The sequence below is a fragment of the Python bivittatus genome, unplaced genomic scaffold (genome assembly GCF_059951505.1).
Source record: "Python bivittatus isolate LINGU-HERP-01145 unplaced genomic scaffold, Pbiv_v1 ctg000850_np1212, whole genome shotgun sequence".
Lineage (NCBI taxonomy): Eukaryota > Metazoa > Chordata > Lepidosauria > Squamata > Pythonidae > Python > Python bivittatus.
In genome coordinates, this window is record NW_028277112.1 from 13,578,084 (window position 1) to 13,601,554 (window position 23,471).

General features: G+C 37.6%; 1 protein-coding gene across 5 annotated transcripts in view; it reads right to left on the reverse strand.

Annotated features, from left to right (window-relative positions):
- ARB2A (ARB2 cotranscriptional regulator A) overlaps positions 1-21,760 on the reverse strand; it is a 278,187-nt gene extending 256,427 nt beyond the window's left edge. Inside the window, exons 1-3 of one of the 5 annotated variants that reach the window (XM_088130004.1) lie at positions 21,648-21,760; positions 8,931-9,054; positions 5,328-5,429 (exon numbers count right to left, since the gene is read on the reverse strand). In XM_088130004.1, coding sequence (XP_087986130.1) covers positions 5,328-5,429; positions 8,931-9,036 — 208 coding nt within the window. In that variant the 5' untranslated portion in view covers positions 9,037-9,054; positions 21,648-21,760. Of the gene's footprint in view, positions 1-5,327; positions 5,430-8,845; positions 9,055-20,888; positions 21,140-21,176; positions 21,569-21,647 lie in introns of those variants that run through there. The other 4 variants (XM_088130005.1, XM_088130002.1, XM_088130001.1 and 1 more) reach the window with 4 other exon arrangements.
- Between the last annotated feature and the right edge of the window lie 1,711 nt (positions 21,761-23,471).

Sequence of the window (23,471 nt, forward strand, 5' to 3'; positions counted from 1 at the left end):
CAGGCCAAAAATGTACCCGGAAAACCTTCTGGACTCTTGCTACCACTTCCCACTCCAACATTCCGTGGGTGGCCATATCTGTGGACTTTATCACCAACTTACCCAAGTCCAAGGGGGCCCCAGCAATCCTTGCTGTAGTTGGCATGTTGACCAAGATGGCACATTTTATTGCGTGCCCCAGTTTACCTATTGCTCAGGAAACTGCAGAGTTGTTCTTATGCCACATCTTTAAACTTCATGAATTACCCAAGTGTGTAATTTCAGATCAGGGCCCACAGTTCACTGCCTGTTTCTAGGGGGCCCTCCTCAAGAACCTGGGGATCCAAATTCACCTATCATCTGTGCACCATCCGGAGTTGGACGGAGTGCCCGAACGAGTCAATGCTGTCTTGGAACAATACCTGTGCTGTTATGTTAATTTCCAGCAGGACAACTGAACAGACCTCTTGGCTCTTGCAGAATTTGCATATAACAATGCACAGCACACATCCACTCAGAAGACACCTTTTCTGACCAACCTCATTTCTTCCCATTCTCTTGGTCAGATTCTTCTGTTCCAGCTGCTGATCAGTTCATGCAGGAATTACAGACGATTCATCAAGTTCTCCAAGACCAATTGGGAAAAGCTAAGACAGACTAGAAATGATTTGTGGATTGACATCATCAGTTGGGTCCTTCTTTAGCCATCGGAGACTTAGTATGGTTATCCACCAAACATTTTTCCACACTTCGCCCATCACAAAAATTGGATCATCACTGCTTGGGACCATTTCCTGTAGAGGCTGTCATCAAGCCAGTGACTTTTCAGATTATGTTACACACACACACATTTGTGTACACCCTGTGTTTCATCAGTCCCTCTTGGTATCAGCAGTGTCTGCAAGCCCTCATTGGTCTGTGCCACCTCCACCACCACCTGTCGACATTCATGGGGAACCTGAATATGAGGTGACCTGCATCCCAGACTGTCTTCACTGGGGACACCTCCAGTATCTGGTAGACTGCGAGGGGTATAGACCAGAGGAATATTCCTCGGAAGATGTTCATGCCCCCCATCTCATATGACTTTTCCGTCAGCGATACCCACAGAAGCCCAGGCCTTGAGCTACAGGGGAGGAAGGCCCGGGAGGGGGGAATAGAGTTATAGTGAGCTCAGATTCAGAGGAGGAGACTGACAATGAGCAGAGAGCTCTAGAGTTACTGGACAAACTGCTGTCTGAGCAGCTGCAGGCAGAGGAGGTGGGGCTGTCCAGTAACCCTCCCAGCATAAGGGCTCACTGTGCAGAGGAGAGCAGAGCAGAGGCGCTTGGTGAGGCTTCTTGTAAGAAAGGAGCCTCACCCTTCCAAATGAGCAACACGAGGGCTGCTCCTATTTTAGAAGAGCAGCAAGCTCCAGTCTCTCCGTTGATGAAAATCACGCATTAACTCCTACTCCATGCACCTTGATTCCTGATCTGCGAACCTCACAACCCTGACTCTGGAACTGGACCAGCTGACAAATCTTCTACAAAGTTTTTGACCCTCGGACTCGCCTGATTACTCTTCTAGCCATTGTTTTGGATGGAAACTCTTTTAAGGCAAGCTTGATAAACTTTGGGGAATTTGTTTCTCTATTGCAGCATGTTTGTTCACACTCACATCTTCTTGCCACTTATTTATTGACTTTGCAAAAACCATTTAATAAAGCTTGCAATCACCTCCCTATGTGTTGTGTGTGTTTGGCTTGGGATAGGACAGAAGTTGCAAGTCCCAGGTGGCTCACAAGCAGGCCGGAGGGTGGGTGACTACTAGGAGTGAGGCGTGGGGTTTGCTGTGGTGAGTGCATGTGGGCTGGGGAGGGGATGCTACAGCGCCACACAAGTGTGTGCAGGCTGGGGAGGGGGTGCCTGGGATTTTGTGCTCTGTTGCAGGGCTCCTCTGGAAAAAAGACAGTAGGAGCGACTTGCAACCTTCCCTGCTGGGTTCCCCTTTGACTCTGCTTGTGATAAGGCAGCAGGGAAGGTTGCAAATGGTGATCACATGACCGTGAGACACTGTAAACATAAGTGCGAGCTGGCTACCAAGCGCCCAGATCGCAATCACATGACCACGGGGGTGGTGCAACAGCTAGAACATCAAGGACTGATCGTAAGAACCACTCATTCAGCACCATCGCAACTTTGAATGGTCACTGGAGAAGTGGTCATTAACTGAGGACTACCTGTACTTAAAAATAACCAGTCATATGAGAAAGTAATCTATCTTTTTAAAAGTCAGAACTTCTGAAAAAAGCAGATGAGGCATTGTGGTTATGAAGGTTTATCAGTTGATCTGTACAAGAGCTTTGGGACTTAGGTTTTTTGCATATTAAAAAATGAATTCATGGCAAAGTAATATAGGAAAGTGTCCTAAAGTAAGAACAGGCAATCTTTTTCTTTTCTTTTTTTTGGGAGGGGAGGGCTCTGAGGAAAACAGGGAATATAGTGGCAACATTTTCAGCCCCAATTTTTCCAGTTTTTAAAAAACAGAATAATAACCTGTGTTATTGTTTTAAAAAGCTGAAAATCAAACCACCAAATTTCAGCAGCACAATCTTGTGGGGCTCTGGAAGCAACAAAAAGTTGTCTAATCCTGCCCTAATTGTGAATTTTATTTGTAATTTTTAGAATCCAGTTCAAGATTCAAACAGGTAAAAGTAAAAGGAGATACAGTAGATCTTCATAGTATAGATCCAAAACTTCAAGCACATTCTTCTCATTATATATGGTTATCTAGGGAAGGGCTGTTTATGGCTGTGATCACACCTGGGAGGTAAATTCAACATGGAAAAAAACCTCTAAAAAGACCTCTTTTTCAAGGGCCTTGTGAAGATGCTTTAAAATAAATAAATTCCTACCTGTTAGTTTGAATGTACAGAACTTAATACTATCATATATTATTGACCTTTTTCATATTATATATAATAAATTATTGTCATACATTATTGTATCAAATGCTGTTTTAGACTGTTTATAACACACTTAGTTGTAAGTGCATAATAAATCACTATTATGGATCTAAAAGTAGATTTTCTCTGCAGTCATCCCTTCACTACTGGCATTGTGTAAACTCATTTCAAAACAATGAGTTTTTGAAATCTAATGGTGATGTTGGGCTGCTATTTTTTAGCTCATGTTTTAGTCTGTTGGTTAAGAGTCGTTGGGGTTTTAAAGATGTTTTATTCGGTTTTATGGTATTTCTTTTTGTATGGGTTTGTATAGTTTTAAACTACACATCTTGTGATGGAGTGATATATAAATAAATGCAATAAATAAATAAAATGAAGTAATTTAAGGGGGAAAATACTTTAAGAGCAATTCTGCAGCACTCATAAATTTTTACCCAAAGCTGAATGTCATGTATGAAACTTAAGGAATTCATTCTGATTCTTCAAATTAATGCAGATTTAACAGCCATTACAAATACTGTGGATCACTAATTATATGCCCATGCTCTTAATACTATTTTTTTTAATAAGTAAACTATAGATTTGTTAAGATCTTTCTCTCATATCCACTTAAGGTAACAAAACACATGCAAAACACCTAAACAAAAACTTCACAGTTATCTGACATCTTTCATTCAAATGTGGAACCGGTTCAGGCCACATTTTAAATGTTAATTTAATCTTAAAATATGGGATCATTAAAATATTGAATAAAATCATTAAATAAATCATTAATAAAATCATTAAAATATTGAATAACATTTTTATGCAAGTAGTAACTAAGAGCCAGTTTGGTGTAGTACTGAAGGTACCAGGCTAGAAACCGGAAGACTGTGAATTCTATTCCTGATATGCACAAAGCCAGTTGGGTGACCTTGGGTCAGTCACTCTCTCCCAGTCCTAGGAAGAAGGCAATGGAAAACTACTTCCAAAATTTTTTCCAAGAAAACTGCAGGGACTACCCCAGGCGGTCACCAGGAGCTACACTGACTCACACACACACAAAAGTAGTAACTATTTTTCATACAGTATAGATTTATTTTGTATATATCTAATTACTGATGAAATCAAAACAGTAGGTTGCTGAATAGAAAACTAAAAGGAAATTTAAACTAAGCAGAGAAAATTTTATTAGAAACTATAGCTTGAGTTGAATATTTGGTCATATATAGTTACCAATTTAATAAATCCGAGAAGCAATTAAAAGAACATTTAAAATAATCTCACCTGTATTTAGATATAAAAGCAGGATTTACATACAGTTCAATACTATATTTGTCTAAACAAACAAATAAGTAATAAGATCTTTTATTTGAGAAGATCATTAGTCTGGAAAAATCTTGAAGCCTAGTAATAAAATGTGTACTTTATGCTATCTCAGCATTTCTGCCTCTAAGTATGTTAATCAAGCAAAAGTATTCTTTCTTACAGTAACTTTTTTATTCATTGTATCAGTTTCAATGTGATTTTACTAACTGCCAATGAAATGTTCCGCCCCAGCTTCACATCCAGTTCCAATAACCCTTTCTTCATGCCAATCATTTTGTTTCTTCCAGTACATCTAATTATTAAAAATCCCTGCTCAATTTTTGTGCTTATTTTTAAAGCAGGCTACTTCCTTTCTGAGGAAATCATAGCACACTGCTTTGAATTACAGTATATTCTGAAGTGCTCTTAATCTTCATTGAGTCACCACCTACTAGAACTTTTTTTGTAAATCAAAATAAAAAGGTATATCTTCCCTCTAAATCACAAAAACATGAATGAGGATGTTAAAGGCATGTAAAAAACTTATAGTAACAGCTCCAATAGGATGACATAGAATAAAGAATTATTTAGTGCTAATATAGCAATGCCTTTCAAACATGAGAATGGTCGAACTTCTAACATTTCAACATCATGCATGTGACACATGTGACACATGTAATTATAATCATGTATGTAAAGTGTTACATACATGATTATATTTAAAGAAAAGTTTTTTCTTCCATAAAACTGGAAAATGTGACATGAAAAAAGAAGCTAATATTTTTACGGAGTATTTGATACTTAGTATCTTGTTAAACTAAAATATGCAATATCTTTAACATCAGTTATTAAGATATAGTTCACAATGGTATTTTGAGTAAAAAGATTCAGATTTTTCCCCAATGTATATTTACAATTCTTTTTTACTTATGTATGGCAAGAACATGAATATCTGTACTTTTCTAACCTAGGGAAAACTTATTTCAGATTATTACTTTTACTAATTATTTAACATACCTGTAGAAAGATAATCAATACCAAGCCATAAAACCAAAGTATTGAAAAAATAATATTTGATTGTTTCTAAGTGATTTTTTCTGAAACCATTACTTACTTTCATTAAAGGTGTATTCAAATCCTTCAAGAGTATCAGGAAACTCAAGAGGTGGTTCATCTTTTTTCATCAGTTCATCCAAGTCTATTCTAGACAACAAGTCTGGGGGGAAAAGGTGGGGAAGAAGACAGTCTTTCTGTAGACCTCAAAGTTATTACTTCTAACAAAACTAGTGACTTTAAAAGAATTGTTAATTTATCACAAATATTCAGCAACTTCCTATATACATAAAAACATTTAAGTTTAACTGGAAACTATAAAAGTATTGGCAGTATGTTGTTTCTACACAGATTCCATCTAGCTATGCCTCCCTTCTGGCTATTGTCCCTGAAACATTTTGAAGCAGCCAACTCCAATCTCCTAATTTTCTTTTTCAACCCACATTCAACTTTTTGAAGCTACTGGTTTATTTTAGAATAATTGCCCCCGTAACTATAAAACTTAATTTAGTATATTACAAATGCTGGGCTTTCCAGAAACATACTAATATTATTAATTTTACAGTGACCTGATTTGGTTTCATTTCTGTCAAAACTCATGACCAGAGTTTATTATTAAAATAAATGAACACACTAAGATCATCTTTTGCATCTATATTTTTGGAAAAGGAAAAAATGGCCAACCTGTCAGAAGTTGCAGCATGGGGGAGGGGAAGGGACAAGAGAAATGCAAGTCAAAACAGAAAAGAAAGGGGTGAGAGAACATCTAGCTGCTTTGAATAAATTCAGATTGCTGGAGCTAGATGGACTGGAACCCAGAGTTCTAAAGAAGGTGGCTGAAGTAATCTCAGAACCATTGACAGTAATCTTTGAGAACTCTGGAGTACAGCAGAATGGCAGAAGATTGGAGAAAAACTAACATTGTTCCAATCTTTTAAAAAGGGAAAAGAGTAGACTCAGGAAATTACAGACCAATCAGCTTGACATCAATACTTGGAAAAAAACTAGAAAATACTGCAAACACTTGGAAAGGAACAATTAGTAGATCAAGGAAATGCTGTAGATATAATATACCTAAACTTCAGTAAGGGTTGTTACAGGATTCAGCTACAACCTCTTAATAAAATGGAACAATATGGGATAGATGGTCCTATTATCAGATGGATTGACAGTTGTTTAAACAAGTATATCCAATACGTGGTCTTTAATGAATCTATATGTACATGGAGAAGTTCTGTCTTGGGCCCACTGCTCTTCCACATTTTCATAAATGACTTAGATGAAGGAATAGAAGGGATGATCAGCAAATCTGCAGACAACACAAAACTGGGGGCGGGGGGGCGGGACTGCTAACACATCAGACTCAAGGTTCAAAAGGATCTTGATGGGCTTGAACATTGTACCCCATTCAACAAAATTCTATCCAGCTGTGAGAAATGTAAAATTTTGCAGTTAACTAGGAAAAAACAGATGCACAAGTACAGGACAGGTAGTACCTAGTTTCTCAGTAGTATTTGTCAGATGGATCTCGGTGTGCTAGTAGACCACAGATTAAGGCTGAGTTAGCAATGTGCTGCAGCTGCCCAAAGAGCCAATGCAATCTTGGGCTGAATCAACAGTGAAGAGCAACAAAGAATGTGGGGATCTTGGAGGATAAATCCTATGAAGAACGATTAAAATAATTGGATAGCAGAGAAGGCTAAGGGAAGACAGGATAGCAGTCTTCCAATTCTTGAAATGCTATCACAAGGAAGAGGGTTTGGATTTATTCTCCATAAGCAAAAACCAATGGGTGGAAACTTTTATTTATTTAATTTTATACAACATCTGTAAACCGTATTTATAGATCTCTGAACAATTTGAGTTAATGTTTTTTAAATAGCAATTCTTGTACAAAGAAAGTCTTTTCACCTTTGGTCCTGAATGGGACCTCACTTCTCCATTTGGGGCTTGTATACAATCTGGGGGGTTTCAGCTCCTACTTGAGGAGCTGCTTGCAGCTGTGGCCAGAAAGGCCTTTGCACATATCCATCTTGTGTGCCAGCTGCACTTGTTCCTGGAGGGAGGCTCTCCTTAGACTCATGCTTTGGTCACCTTGCTCTACATTGGGCTGCTTTTCAAGAACACACAGAAGCTGCAGTTGGCCCAGGATGCAGTGGGAGAAGTAGTTATGGGCAGGTCTCCTTATTCCCATGTAAAACCTCTGCTCTGCAAGCTGCACTGCTTACCAATAAGCTTCCAGGTGCAATTCAAGGTCCTGCTTATCATTTTATAAAGCCCTAAATGGCATAGGGCTAGTTAACTGAAGGACTGTCTGTCTCCCATGGTTTCTGCCCATCCTGTACAATTTGAGTTGGCTTGCTCTAGACCCTACTGACCCTTTAAAACCTGACTCTTCATCCAGGCCTTGGGCTAGGGTGGTTGTTTGGACCCTTTAATATGGGAGTCGTAGAGGGAAGAGGATTTTTGTTCCCTCTGGGTAACTATCATTTCTTTCTGATATTGTGATGCTTCTTGTCTTTTTAATTTGTAAGCCACCTAGAGTAACTTTCGAATCATGTGGCCTTAAAAATGTGTTTTTATAAATGAATCAACAAACAAACTTGAATTATTCCTAGAAGCATATTCAAACAAGCCTAAATATTTACCACCTAACTCCGTTTTTATACTTACTTAATGTATAACTACATTCTTGCTAACAGAATAAAGATAAGCAGTACATGCAAATTCATTATGTTGCAGTCTTGATTTTACACATTTGCCCAGTTATTTTTTTTTAATAACAATAATAATACATGAACTTGCATCTGTATTGACTGAGGGAAAGTGCAGAGGAAGACAGCACCATAGGAGAGTGGGGAAATTCAATTGCCCTGCCTCCTGCAGAGTGAAGATGCCTGAATTCTATCATGTGAATACTGCCTCCAAGGAGCATATTGGTGATATTTGTGTTCTGTCAGTCTTCCAAATAGTTCAGGATAGTATACACTGATCGACAGTTTTCATGCCACTCTATTTCTAAAGACTTGAAACAGCATATAAAATGGGATATAGTGTTGGGAGGGAGAAAAAAAGGCATGTTGAAGAGAGCTCAGCAGGGATTAGGATTCAGAATCCCAAATTGCAACAGATTAAAAACTGTGGAAATCCAAAAGTGAACCAAGTAAGCAACAATTCCTCCCAATACACACACACACCTCATTTTTGCCAGGCTGCCATTGTGGAATTTTGTATGTCTTTCCACTTAAATTATTTTGAAATTATTATAATACATTAATTCAAGATCAGCTTTTGCAAACAATTGAGATATGTTTGTACAGACTTTAAAGCTATTCCCACACACTGCTTTGCTCACTTTGTGTGTTTGCTAATATGCATAAGTTGTAGCTTCTCTGATTTTTTTTTTCTTTCCATAATAGGATTTTTTCAGACAGGGGGATCTATCACAGCTTACAGCATTCCCTTTGTATGCTGATATATCCTTTTTCAAAGCAAAGAACAAAAATTCTGGATTATGGATATATGTAAGAGATTTATTGCAGCCAAGAAATGTGGGTTGTATCATTTGCACTTGCTCACCTGTTTTACTAACCACAAAATTATAGTTCATCAGAACACAGTCTACGGAGTGCCTATGGAGGAGAAGTTCCAAATTAATTTGTACCCTTTAATGCTGTAGTCTTCTCTTTTTCATCAGGACCTCCTTGTTGGAATTGCGCCATGTTTATCCAAACTCTCAGCAAGCTTAAAGTAATGATGAAAACATGCATCAATCTTGAGGTGATAAGCTGAAAAAAAATTATAAATTAGAATGCTTAATTTATTTTCTGGAAATATCCCGACTGGAAACAATAATTACAGAAATCAAAGTCTTTTAAAAAAAACAACCACCAATACCATCTGAAAAAGGCACTAGATTCTGTTTGGAATGGGATGGGTATATTTAGCTATAAATGTTGCTAAATAAACAAATAAATAATATGACTCATGAACAAATATTGTATAAGGTTTCTAAGATCTGTCATAAACTTATCTCAGCATAGGCATACAATTCTAGATATCCTCCCTTACAATAATCCTTATTTTAAGAGATTGCTTTTGCACTTTCTTTTCCGTTCCTGATTTGCTTTTTGAATATACTGGGTTGCATTTGCTCCCCATCCCTGCCAAAGCTTTTGGCAATTTCTTCAATAATATCAATAAAGTTCAGTGTGAATTTTCATCCCGATCGCCCACATTCCACTGTCCTTGGTTATTTGCCTTCATTTCTTAAGTATGTAATTTCTCTTCAAGGAACCTCTTAATCAAATAGGATGATCATGTAATATACTAGAAGTGATGCAGAAACCCTTACAAACTACAAATAATTGTTAATCTGTAATCTAGTATCTAGAGCTTGAGGTCCTACTATGACTGGAATGACAAGAGTTTCAAGGTTTGCAACCTCACTGTTAAAACTTTCCATATTTCTCACATCAATATAATTTGGTTTATTATTTTTTATGCATGTAGTCTACAACCTATTACTTCAACAAATTTCTCATCATAGTAATTTGCCTGCCTCTCTAGTAGCTTTTACTGATGTATCAGGCTTTCTCAATCACTTTTAAGTCCCTAGATCTGCAATGCCTATTCTCAAATGCTAACTATCTTTTCCCTGTACATCTGCATTAGCTTCTCCCTCCTCCAAATTCAACATGCACTCATTACTAATACAAAACCATCTATAGGAAGAATAAAGGTAAAAAAAGAAATTAGACTACAATACTCCTTGAGAACCAGCAACTTGTGGCCCTCGCCAGCCCGCCCGCAGCATTTGCCAGGCTGCCCGAGCTCCCCAGCACCTGCCCACAGCCCTCACCAGCCTGACTGCATTCCCTAGCATCCACCCATGGTACCCCCACCCCCTGCACTCCTTGCCTGGACTCCTGCCTTTTCCTGCTTAACAACCGCACATTCCCGGGGTTACGAGGGCAACTGGTACTGCTGGGATTGCCATTGCTAAGCAATGAAGTCATGTGATGTTGCCCTTTACAACCACATTGCTGAGCAACATCAATCCCCATCCCAATTGCCATTGTAACCCAAGGACTACCTATAAAAAGAAGCATACAATTTTAATTTAATATTGAATAGATTCAAAATCATTATAAAGCATGTCACTACAAGAAGATTCAAAATTATTTTAATATTCTTTGCTAGAAACTTGACATATTTTTGCTAGAAACTATTTTACCAATATTGGGTATAAGCTTTTGTTATAACACAGTTTTCAGTATGGACAATAAATGTCCATTTGTTAATCTTGCCCTGTGTGAAATTTTAATTATCTTCAGGAGTGAAAATAAATGTTCAACATAGGTATGTACTACCAAACATTGTTAAGATTCTTGCAGCAAACATGCACATTTCAACAAAATGTCTTGGCAAGTAAGAATAAAAATCTGGAACACTAACTTCATTATACCTTTCTTTTACCACTGTGTTACACTGAATTTCAACAAGTTCCACTTGTATGTTACTTTTTTCTCTCTCAACATAAAAAAAAAATGGATCACTGATTAGTAAAAAATTGTTTTCACACATTTTGAATCCTTCAAAATGCCTTTCAAATTCAAATAGTAATTCCCGAATATCTGAGGAATTGCTGAAATTATAAGAACCAAATAGTTATTGATAATTGATAATCTTTTGATAATTTTCACATGTAGAAAAATGAGTCAAATCACAATTTTTAGTTGCCTTTCCAAAGACCAAATTTTATCTTAAATGCTTTAATGCAGTCATACATAAACATTACAACCTGATTTTGACCCTAAAGTTTTAAATTCACCTCATTTAAATGCCTTGTAGTATCTACAAAGAAAGCCAAATCCTGAAACCAGTTATTATTATGTTGTTTTGGTGACTCTCCTTTCACTTCTAAAAACCTTTTGATTTCATGGCGAAGCTGTCAGATTTACTTCAAAACCTTAAGACAGGAAAGCCAGTGAACCTCTGTATAATAAAGTAAACGTTCCTGCTCACTTTCAATTTCCAAGAAAACTGACATTGATTCAATCTTCAAGAACATAAAAATTCAGTTTTCTCTACAAACTTCAGCACATGTTCCACTTTCATTACTTTTTAAGCACAACACTTCCTGATGTATGATGCAGTGAACGTGATGAAGCTATCAGGAACAATTTCATTTTGCTTAGCCAATAATTTAACTACAAATCCATTTGCCTTCCCTATCATTGCTGCTACATTGTTCCATTCCAACATCTGTATGGAAGACTATACTTTTCTAAAAGTCCACAGAATTTCTTAAAAATATCATCAGTTGTAGTGTCATTAAGAGAAAGAATATCAAGTAATTCTTCACTCACATGAACATTTTTGGAACATGCGTGAATAAATACGGCTACTTGAGCCAATCCACTGTACTTTCATCAATTGCAATCAAAAAAGTCAGACAATTTTCCAATTCTAAGTTTTCCACTTATATCAGTGGCAATCTTGTTAATTCTTTTCATAACAGTGTTTAATGATAATGAAATGTTCTGAAATAATTAACTTTTTCAGGACAAAAAATGTCAGCAGCTTTCACAATGCAGTCCTTCACAAATTCACCTTCACTAAAATATTCTGAATGTTTAGCTACTAGTTCTGAAACAACATAACTGCTTTGACCACCCTCTGGCTGTCTTCATGGATTTTTGTAAATACTTTTTGTTGCTTTTGAAGTGCAGATTTCAAATTTCTTAATTTATCTTCTCTTATTTTCCTAAGTATTGCTTATACTCAGAACGGTGTATTTTATAGTGGCATTTTAAATTATGTTCCTTGGGAAGACCAATATCATGTCTACAAATCAAACATAAAATCTTGTTTTTTACTTCAGAAAAGAAATAATCTAGCTCCCATCTTGTCTGAAAAATTCTGTGTTCTTTTTGTATGGATCATTCATTCATTCATTCATTCATTCATTTTCAAATTTATATACGCCACCCATCTCACTGTACAAGTGACTCTACTGCTTTTCTTTTCTTTCCTTACTGCTCATAGAATGCAACATGATTTATACCCTTTCCTATAAAATATAAAATTTAAATAAGTTTAAAAACAAATAATTTATAATTTTATATTTCTAATTATAAATAAATTTATAATTTAACTTACATAAATTACAGCAAAGACTATTCTTAACCTTTTTTTACCTATAGTAAAGACTCGATGAACATGAAAGCAACAAAACATCATTTCCTGCATATCATTTAACACAGAATGATTTTTTGTGGTGCATGGATCAAAATTACAGATCAACTGCACAAACTATGCTTAAAAAAACCTTGAGGGTCAGATTTACTTGCATAGGTGGCATGAAGCCTTCCCCACTAGGGTACTCATAGAGAACAAATTTCAGAACGTGACAGGCACTTCCATGTGGTGCGAAAGAGACAGAACATGCTATGAGGAGAACAAGAATCCTGAGAAAAGGAAGTGGAGCCCCACGCTTATCACTTTTGCCTTCTCTTACTTTCTCAGAAATAACGGACTCTCATCTGCTCAGCTTCCATATGAAATCCAGTAGATCGCTTGCCTCATGGCAACATGGTACTTTGCCAACATGAGTGAAACCCTGACTTAAAGCAAAAGCTGCCTAATGCACAACATGATTCATTACTGCACAGGAGAATCCATACCTATGTATCAAAATGGATGGCATGACTGTTTAGTGTGCCACAAGGCACTCAATCAATGAAAATATAAATTTACAATGCCACAAAAACAGCTCCTATGCAAAGCCAAATTGACAGTTGTGTTTTTTACTAATAGCTCTTCAGTTACTAAAAATATCACAAAATTCTTTATAATAAACATTCTTCTGCATTTTTTACCAAAAACAGACTGCAATTTTCAAAAATAGGAGCTTGGCTGCGAAGTGTGAGACTTCCAGAACTGTTTTGTTGTTTTGATCATGTGCTTGCATGTCAGGTTCTGACCTCTGCCTTTCACATGTGCAAACTTATCTTCGATTTCCACTAGATGTGCCAAGCTGGGCCTATTTCCTATCGTTCCTCTCCCCATCATCCCACTCTGAACTTCCTCCCGGCCTACTGCCATATTATCGCACAACCACCTTCTCACCCCCTAGTCGCACCTATCAGCTCCCTGCAATGCTCCCTCTAGTTTCTGATGTGCCATTTGCAGATAAAAATTGTTTTGTGGAGGCTTTCCCAAACCAAGTACAAATTTGTGTGCCGCAATACAAGAATATGAGTAAATTGCAAGTATGTATAATAGCAACATGCTAAGATATTCACATATTTCTTAGTTAAACTGAAACTAGAAAGCATAATAGTATGTCACATATGTACTTGAAAGCTGTGCCTTCAACTCATTTTGGACTGCTGGCAACTGCCCCCTGCACTTTTCTTGGAAGCATTTTTCAGCAACGACTTGGCAGTTCTTTCTTCCCAGGGGAGAGAGAAATGACTGACCCAAGGTCACCTAACCACTAAGGGTCTCTTGGTTTCTGGTCTGACACCTTAACCACTACACCAAACTGGCTCCACATATACATGCTTAGAGATTATAATACAAACTCCCCAGTCACTGATAACTGCAATTATTATTTTTAAAGTATTTAAATTTATTTCGTTTGGAATTTGCTATTGTAATGAAACAAAGATTTAAAAAAGAAAGAAAAGCATTATATAAAAAGCATTTAGATTCCTCCCTTTCATTTTTTCCCCATTCTTTCCTTCTCTGGATATATTCTGAATTTATTTAAACTTTATTATTAATTTAAAAATTGATTTTTTTATAAAGCTAACAATGACTATGGACCTTGTGCAGCCTGAAACTCAACAGATATTAATTAAACCTTTTTTTGGAGGGAGGATGGAAATTAACCTTTTTTGGAGGGAGAAGGGAAATTAATTCAACTTATTTTGGACGGAGGCACTCCTTCATGCACTGGAGGCTCTGGGATCTGGAACAGGTGGCTACTAGTACAAGGCTTCCTGCCTGCTGTCCTGGACAAAAGGCATAAACTCGCTGCCTTGGCTTAATTGCAGCAGCAAGGTTGCTTGGCGCTGTTGCAGTGCAGACCGAGAGGGAACTCCTGTCACGTTGGTGCTCCTGCTCAGTCTGCACTGCGGGAACGCCAAGCAATTCTTGCTGCTGCAATTAAGCCGAGGTGTCTAACTTGTGTAGGACTCTTCACCAATCGTGAGCCCAGAGCTTTATGGCGGTTGGTGACTAAATTTTTTATTATTTAGTTTCAAAATGTGGTATCTATGTTTTATTGTATTTTTATTTTGCTAAATATTTCTCAGCTGCATTTTAATCTCGTTCAGGCTGCACGTGGCCCATGTGTTTGACACCTCTGCCTTAAAGGAACACAGGGATGGCCTTGAAGAAAAGATTGTTAGTTCTTAGGAAAACATGAGCTTAGCTGGGAGAACAGGAAAGTGAGAGAAATTCAAGATTACCCCACCTTGATTCTCTTTGATATGAGGGATAGAAAAAGAAACTGTCAAGTTTTCAAGATTCCATTATTTTAGCCTATATAAAGAGTTCTAGTGTTTCTCATGGTATCTTTTCCTGGCCTGATTTACTTCAAAGGACTGACATATATAGTCAGGTCCAGAAATATTGGGACATCGACACAATTCTAACATCTTTGGCTCTATACACCACCACAATGGATTTGAAATGAAACAAACACAATGTGCATTAACTGCAGACTGTCAGCTTTAATTTGAGAGTATGTACATCCAACTCAGGTGAACGGTGTACGAATGTCCCAATATTTCTGGACCTGACTGTATATAACCAAGGATGGGCAAAATATACACTCACTCCTCCTGCAGAATAGGCTCTGTTACTATCCTGGCCAAATCTGCAAGAGAAAAGCCGCATTTCACCACACTATGAATGGCTAACACAGTTGGGGCTGCCTCCAAGGGGAACTCATTCCAAAGGGCAGGCACAGCAAAAGAGAAGACCCATCTCCTAGATTCCATTAGATGACACTGTCTCAGAAACAGAACATGAAGCTTGCCCAACCTGTGCAACTTAGTGGACCAGGCAGAAATAACAGAGGCAAATAACTGAGCCCTGTCCCATGTAGGGCTTTATAGGTAACAACCAGCATCTTGAATTGCACCTGGGAGTCACTGCAGTTCACAGAAGAATGAGGTTACATAGGTCTATCAAGGTGAGCCCCTTACCATTCCCATTGCTGCATTCTGGACCAGTTGCAGTTTCTGAATGGTTTTCAAGAGCAGCCCCATGTAGACCATGATTTGTAGAATAAGGAAAGTTAATACACCCTCTTCTTGTTTAGCGACCACAATCCATTTCTTAAATCATAAGCAAAGTAGTCACTAAGTGAACACGTGACTGACAGAGAGAGGCAATGTGAAGATCACTGGTTGCTCCTGTCTCTTTCAGATAAAGTTCTCTTGTGCAGCTTCACCAGTGTTATACTCACTTCAGCGTGTGTCATTGTCAGGCACATGAAATGTGGTCATAAGTGCATGCATTGATCAGAAAATGATTTTTTAATTTTATTTTTCTACTGTCATATTTGCGAATGGTTATTAAACAAGGTAGCCACTAAACGAGGAGTGGCTGTATATGCCTGAAGTCTGCCCACCAAAGATTTGGGTCATAAACTCTCAAGAAAGTCAGATTATTATAAAATCCATCTGAGCCTTGGTAGAAGAATCCATCTAGAATTGGACGATGCTGAAATCAAATCAAATCAAAAAGATTTTTTTACATAAAACACTAAGCATAATGTATCCATATTTTACATCAGGCTAACATTAATACCAAAACATATGCAAGAACAAGGATATATGCAAGGAGCCAGTTTGGTGTAGTGGTTAGAGTGCTAGCCTAAAAAGCAGGAGACTGTTGATTACTAGGCCTCTCTTAGGTATGACAGCTGGCGGGGTGACTGGGCCAGTCACTCTCTCTTAGCCCAACCCACCTCACAGTGTTGTTGTTGTGGGGAAAATAGGAAGCAGGATTATTAGGTATATTCACTGCCTTGAGATAGATAGACAGATAGATAGATAGATAGATAGATAGATAGATAGATAGATAGATAGATAGATAGATATAAAAAAGGCAGGATAAAAATCTAATAATAATAAAGTACAAAGCTAAACATGAACTAGATGCTCTGCAAACATATAGGCCTATACCATCAGGAGCCAAAGATATGGCCATTCATACTAAATTAAAGCTTAATTTTATCCAATTATCTCCTTCACCCTTTGTTTCTGGGATTATAGCCCTCTGCTTCTATTTCTCAGCCACACACGTAAACTGTTACTGGTCTATAGATTTTGCTAACTATAATTACCCTCTCAATTCTTGAATACTTGGGCCTGGCGATAATGAACACACTGCTTCTTTCCTTTTCCTTAGATTTTAAATATATCTAAATAAGCTCTTTTTGTAGTTCTTAGCCTCCTTCACCCTTCTCATTCCATTCAGAATTTAGCTTTGCTGACATTGTCTCTGCAGTTCTGACCTGACCTGTGTGTGCTCTTCCTTGCTGGGCTGCCAGACACTTCTTTCCACATCCCATATATAGTCTTTTTTTGTTTTCATATCTTCACTAAAGACACACTGTTTTTTTTTTTCCCTGCTGTCTTTTCTTTTTCACTGGAGTTGATTGTAATTATGATTTTTCTAGCACCTTACATTTTAGTATCTTTCTATTGGTATAAATCTTTACTTAGCTCTAAATCCTTTTGTCAGAATAACAATTTCACAATCGAAACAATTTTAGTGAATATCTTGATATTGTGTCTCAACAGTTAAACATATCAATTAAAACAACACATAAATAAGACAATGAAAAACTTAGAATAAGCGCACAAGCAAAGATTTTATACATAAAAGGTAACATGGAGATACAGGCTTTCTTCATCATTACTTACTTTAAGTAAGAAAGCTAATTCCAGCCAAGATTTTTTTTCTCTAGTTTGTACTTTTATTTATTTAGACATTTCCCTGAAATTTTATGACAGTACAAAAATGTTTCATAAAACTAACACTGAAATTGATTTAAAAAAACATACTTACCTATGTGTTTCAGTCAATTTATAAATATTACAGCCAACTATTCCATACAACCTCACACTTTTACCCCAGTCCCTATCCTTCAAAATTGAATTTGCACTGTCTCAAATATCTCTGGCTACTTTGCTTCCTCTAACTTTCCCAAAGAATATGCACAATATTTTTCCTGAAACAGAGAAACAGGCTATAAATTCAAAACCACTGCAGTTGTCATATTTCTATATCTATTATAACTAATAGTACAATCTTATACATGTATACCCAGGTATTTGATGGGATTGATTTTCAGTTAAATGCAAACAGTATCATAAACTAAAGATGTTTGGACAGAGCTACAATTTTAGCTAGTAATTATGAATGCATAGATTGTTTAGTTGTGCTTATGTTACATTAACAATAACAATATATGCTTATATCTTGGTTTTTATGAGATTATAACATATGTTGATCTTTTTTTCTCATTTTATTAGTTTTGTTTTAATGTGTATCAGGTTTTTAATTAAAATGCTATGAAGCTCTTCAACTGTTTCAGGATTTAAATAACATAAATAATGTGCCAGATCACAGCCAATTGGTGACCACATCTATCATCAAAAGGTTTCCAATAGGCTCTTTATAAAACAATAATGCATTTTGACTTGAGACAGTTAAACAATGAATTGCTATAAAAATGAATCTATTCTAGAAAAACAAATCTCACAACAATTATTTACACTTGATATACCATTTAAACATCAGTACCAAGTAATAAATAGATAATGGGGGAAGTGTTTATACATTTCAGAATATATTAAATATAGAAAAATATATCAGTGTCTTTGTACCATTAATATGGAAACTTCTGATTGACCATTCAGAGCAGTTTTAAAGAAGTTGTACAAGCAGCAGAAAGGTATGTAAGCAAACTTCAGCACAACACTGCATTAGTGTACACCATTTCACACAATCCTATTAAGAAAACTTTTATCGTTATAAAACAATGAATACTAAAAAAGTACCAATTGATGTGGGCTAATCAAAAAGTTGATTAGTAACATTGTTTTTAAGGAACTGCTATTCTAGAACAATAACCTAAGAATGATAGATAATGGACTGAGTTACTTTTGAAAATTAAAATATAGCATTATACAAAGGACACATTGCCTTACATGAAAAACACACTGATCCACCATTTTAGCAACTGCCCAATGCACAGTGAGTGCTATCCTGAAGTTTTTCTATTCCAAAGGAGGGCAGCTGGTAGCCTCTGCCCTTAAAATATTCCAGGGCAAGGTGATAGTTCAAATGTTGCATAGGGCTGAAATCTGGGGTGGAATGAGAAGGTTAACATTCAGTTGGAAGTAGTCCAAAACAAATCTCATGACAATTATTTATACTTTGAAACACCATTCAATAAAGATGCACCACTGCTGCTTATCTGCGGATGAACGTAGGGCTACCTTCCATTTCCATTACAGTACACCTTGCACTGTTGGGGCATTATAAGAAACTAGAAAGACTTCAAGAATTCCACCTTGCCAAATTTTGTTTTCTCATTATACAGCTGGGAATCAATGGACCAAACTTTTGTCGCCTATCCTACAGATGTAATCCCTATCTGTTCTGGGGACCTTGGAACAGTTAAAATATTACATAGACTTCTTGAAAGGGATGGCAATAAATATGAAATTGCAGAATAGTTATCTAAACATTCATCCTGATAGTATAAAAAATATAAAAACCTCTCATAATACCTGGTTAATATTGTCAGTGCCTCACTGAGAAAGGCATTTATATTCCTTCACCTTATATCTTATATCCAGCATGCTTCATAATTTTGTTTCCTTATTTTGCTTCATTCTATTTTATGCTATGTAACGTTATACCTTCTTGTTACAACAATACACCTACTTACTTACTGACAATCTGGAGCAATGGTTAGTAGATAATTGGATCATTACTAGTTCATGCTGTTAATGAATGAAGATATTTCCTTTTTAGGTGAAGCAACATTTACAATTACTCTTAAAGGAGAAAAAAAGTATTTCCAGCTGCTATGAGGAAATGAACCCTAAATTTCAAACCCTTGTTTTCCAGTGGCAAAAGGAAGAAAGAGGGAAGATTTCCCCTTGGATATCCTAAACTATCTTAAGAAAAAAATATAATTGATTTACAGATTATACTAGCTTGTATACCCTTTCCATTATTATGAACCTTACAGTAATTTCCAATAATAAACTGGGAAATGCTTTCCAAAGGTAACCAGAACATTAACATTTCTGTCATGTCATCACTTTCTTGCAGTCTGAATTTATATATTGTTCCAATCTGAATGTAACTTGTTTTATTTTGATTTAGTTTCAGCACAATATGTACTGAGCCACTGTAGTTTATATTCTGATTTAGTATAGATTTTTTATGGTTTAGTATAACTCACAAATCCAACTAATTCTGTATTCAATTAATCATTGCTAACAAACTTGTCTTACCACAACATGAGAATGGAATCAGCACAAGGTTTGGCTTTGGGTTTTTTTTTTGCCTTTGAGCCCGTCTTGTCTTCTGGCAACTATATGGACAAGTCCATGTAGTTTCCCAGGCAACATTTTCAGAAATGGTTTGTCACTACATTCTTCCTATGGCCAAAAGAGTGTAACTGGCCCAGAGCCACCCAGTTGCCTTCTGTGCCTAAGGCAAAACCAAAGCTGAGCTACTAGTACAAGAGATAAATATAGTCCAATGGATAACTATACCAAGCTAGCTCAAATGTAAGAGACATGCTTTTCATACATAGCTCCAGGCTCAACAGCTTGCTAGATAGTATAGATAAAATTGCATTAGCCTTCCTTAACCAGGAGCCTATGTGATGCATTAGACCACAACCCTATGATCTGTAATCACCAGAGCCAGTGAAAGTAATGTCTGGGTTCACAAGAATGCAGTCCAGGACCTATGAAGGGTGCCAGGTTGGAGAAGACTGCACTAGATAAACTGACTATGTGACATAATGAGGGTTCTTTGTTCTCTATTGGCGTATTGAAAAAAAAGCACAGTCCAGTACAGTTATCAATGGTGCACCCAACCCTATGTTTACTTTTCAGGAAGTAAATATCCACGCATGCACAGTAGTTTTCTACAACATAGGCATTCTAGTTCAGTTTGCACAACATGCTGTGGGAATATGGTCAGCTAGTTTACGGTTAAGTGTGCCATTCACGTTCAGCCTTGTTTATGGTTTATGGTTAAATCAGACTTGTTTATGGTTCAGTGCATTTTTTGTGAACTCCAGTAATTAGATTAAGTAAACAATGGTCAGCAAACCTAAGTTACTGTATTGCAGAATACAACCTGTTCTTTTTCAACATTAACATAATTTGCTTCTTTTTAAGTACATATATTCTCCTTCAGAAGGCAAATATTGTAGTTGATTGGCACTCACCCAGGAGAAAAAAGGCCTCAGCACTGATATTAGGAGGAAATTACTGTAATTACATTATTTTATTTTGTAAATTAAAAGAAGTAATATTTGATTATCCCACCATAAATGTACCTTACTGAACATGACCTCTCAGTGAGGAACTGTGGAAGATCTAGTACTAGTAACTCTATGTGGGTGAACACTGTTAATGATCGTCCTCAGGATATTATTCTGCAGCACATACGGATCCTTGTTATTCTCGCACTTTTAAAACGTCCGATTTAGCCTTAAATACAGCGCCTGCCCTGCATTGAGTACAGCAAAGTTAACCAGAGACGCCACAGTCCAGGCTCCACATCTTTTTTCTTTCCACGCCGAGTTGTCCCTTAAGGCTAGTTTTGGTACACTTCTTTCAAGTACCTGAAATATCAGGTTTGATTTCTCAGAAAAGCAGACCCAGAAAAAACATCTCAAAAACGCGCGAGGCGAGGCGGAAGCATAACCGGTTCCTGTGATTCTGGAGGACGCCAGCTTGTACTTCCTGTTCATGACAGACAACTCCCACAAGGGGCATGGGGCCAGCTACCACCCCAGAGGCTCTCTTCTCGGCAGATAGCCACAGCCGTGCCGTCGACACCGCCTGGGGGGAGACGGAGGAGGAGAGCGAAGTTGTCCGCGGAGCCCTCTGCTTCCCAGGCGCATTTAAGGCCAAGGACACAGACCAGACAGGCGGGGGGAGAGATTCCGTGTCCTGCACTGCCCGTCCCTTCTCACTCTCACACACCCACACCTGAGGGGAGTCAGAAGGGCTTGTCACCGCCTGATCTGAGGGGAAGAGGGACATGCCTGCCGTCGGCGTACGCAAAAGCAAAGCGCAGCGGCTACACGTACCTGCAGTTCCGGGAAAGGGGGCGGGGCAAAAACTGTTACCGAGAGACGCACCGCCGCTTCTCCTCTTACTGTTTTGCTATGGCTTGTCCCGCCCCTTCCGTTCCTCCAACGTTGAGACCAGGCACATTTCGAGCCCTACTTCCGGTTCCGGTGACCCGGCGTAGTCAAAGCAGGGAGCCGAAAAGTTCGCGATTTTTTTTCTCCTGCTCTCGCCGCCTCCCCCTCTCAGATCGAAGGGGGGATGCGGCGTAAACGCTGAACATCGCGCGCGTCTTCACCCAGAGCATGCCCTGATCGATAGGGACTGGTTAGTCGGGGCCATTGTATTTGAGGTTTGTCCGTATTTTCTCTAGTTGCGGAATGAGCCTCCAATGTTTACCTTCCCCAGAACAGCAGAGTCCATTGCCCCAGAAAGAAAGGGATTGACAGTTAGCTAGAAGTGATGCATCAGGTGTCTGGTTGCCTCGGAAGTACTTTTGTCTTGGCTGAGTTCACGCAGCGTGCGAAATCTTGGGGTGCGGGATGTAGACTGCAGAAACACGGTCAGCCATTAGGTGGCAGCAAAGGGGCACAGAAACACCTGCTTTTGCTGCCATCTGGTGGTCATCCGGATTTTCGCAGCTCAGATCTGGTAGCCCTAGCTAAATTATAGTTTGCTTGGCCATGGCTTATTGAATAACCACACTTGGCTGAATGTGACCAGAAACTTAAGCTGTAAACTCTGGTTTACAAATCACAATGAGTTCAAATAACACAAGCAAATAAGCTACATTTGGGCTTAATGTGTTGTGTGAATTAAACCACCGAGTCTAAACAGCTGACTCCCAAATAATTCCTGTACACTTTGTTTTTTAATTAACCTTTTCTAATGTAGATGTACTTCTGAATATTTTGGATATGATTGGAATTTCCTGGGGCTCATGAAAACAGGATAGCAAGTGTCTGAGTTTTAAAAACAGAAAACAGAATCTGATATTTGAGATAACTCTTAAAGCAGCATGGTGTTTGCTGTACAGGCACTCATTTGGTGTCAGTTTTGAAGAGACATCTGTCAAATTCAGAGGTTTCATCAGAATAAAATAACATGAATTGTGATACACTCTCTATCCTTTACATTTGTTTATATGCACACAACTTTCTAATGCATGTAGAAAAGGGTAGAGTTTCTGTTGCAGCCAACATGTTATCATTTATTCAACTTGACCCCTCGCATGGACACCCATGGTTTTAGATAGTCTTAATTTTTATGCCTTTCCTGTTTGTTACAATATGTATTAGCACAATTCAGTCCTATTCTTAAACTTGAGTATTCAAAATTTGGGGTGTAATCAGCAGGTGACGGCACCTAGCTACCTTGTCAGGACTCAGAAGATAAGCAGAATTGGGATTGTTAGTACTTTGTTAGTACACCCGGGAATTGTAGGGCTGTAGCTGAATTGGGAACTTAAAGAACATTTTGAAAGAAGACAGTATTAAACCATTTCTGTTTTGCTGCCAAGGTAACAACATGGGCATGTACATGGTGGGATGATCGATACTGCTCACCCCCATAATCTTGAATTGTATATAGGCTTTTTATATAGAATTGTTACTAGTTATTTTAATATGGATATTTATATTTTTATTGTTTTTATTGTGTCAGATTTTAATTGTAAGCCGCCCAGAGCCACCCTCTGGGGGAGATGAGCAGCATATAAATTTAATAAATAATAATAATAAAAAGTGGTATAAGGAGTCAAGCTTAACATGTGTGATTGGAAGGAAAGTTTACTGTAGATTAGTTTCATATAGCCTCTAATACAGAAATAAATAGCTAAGCATCCT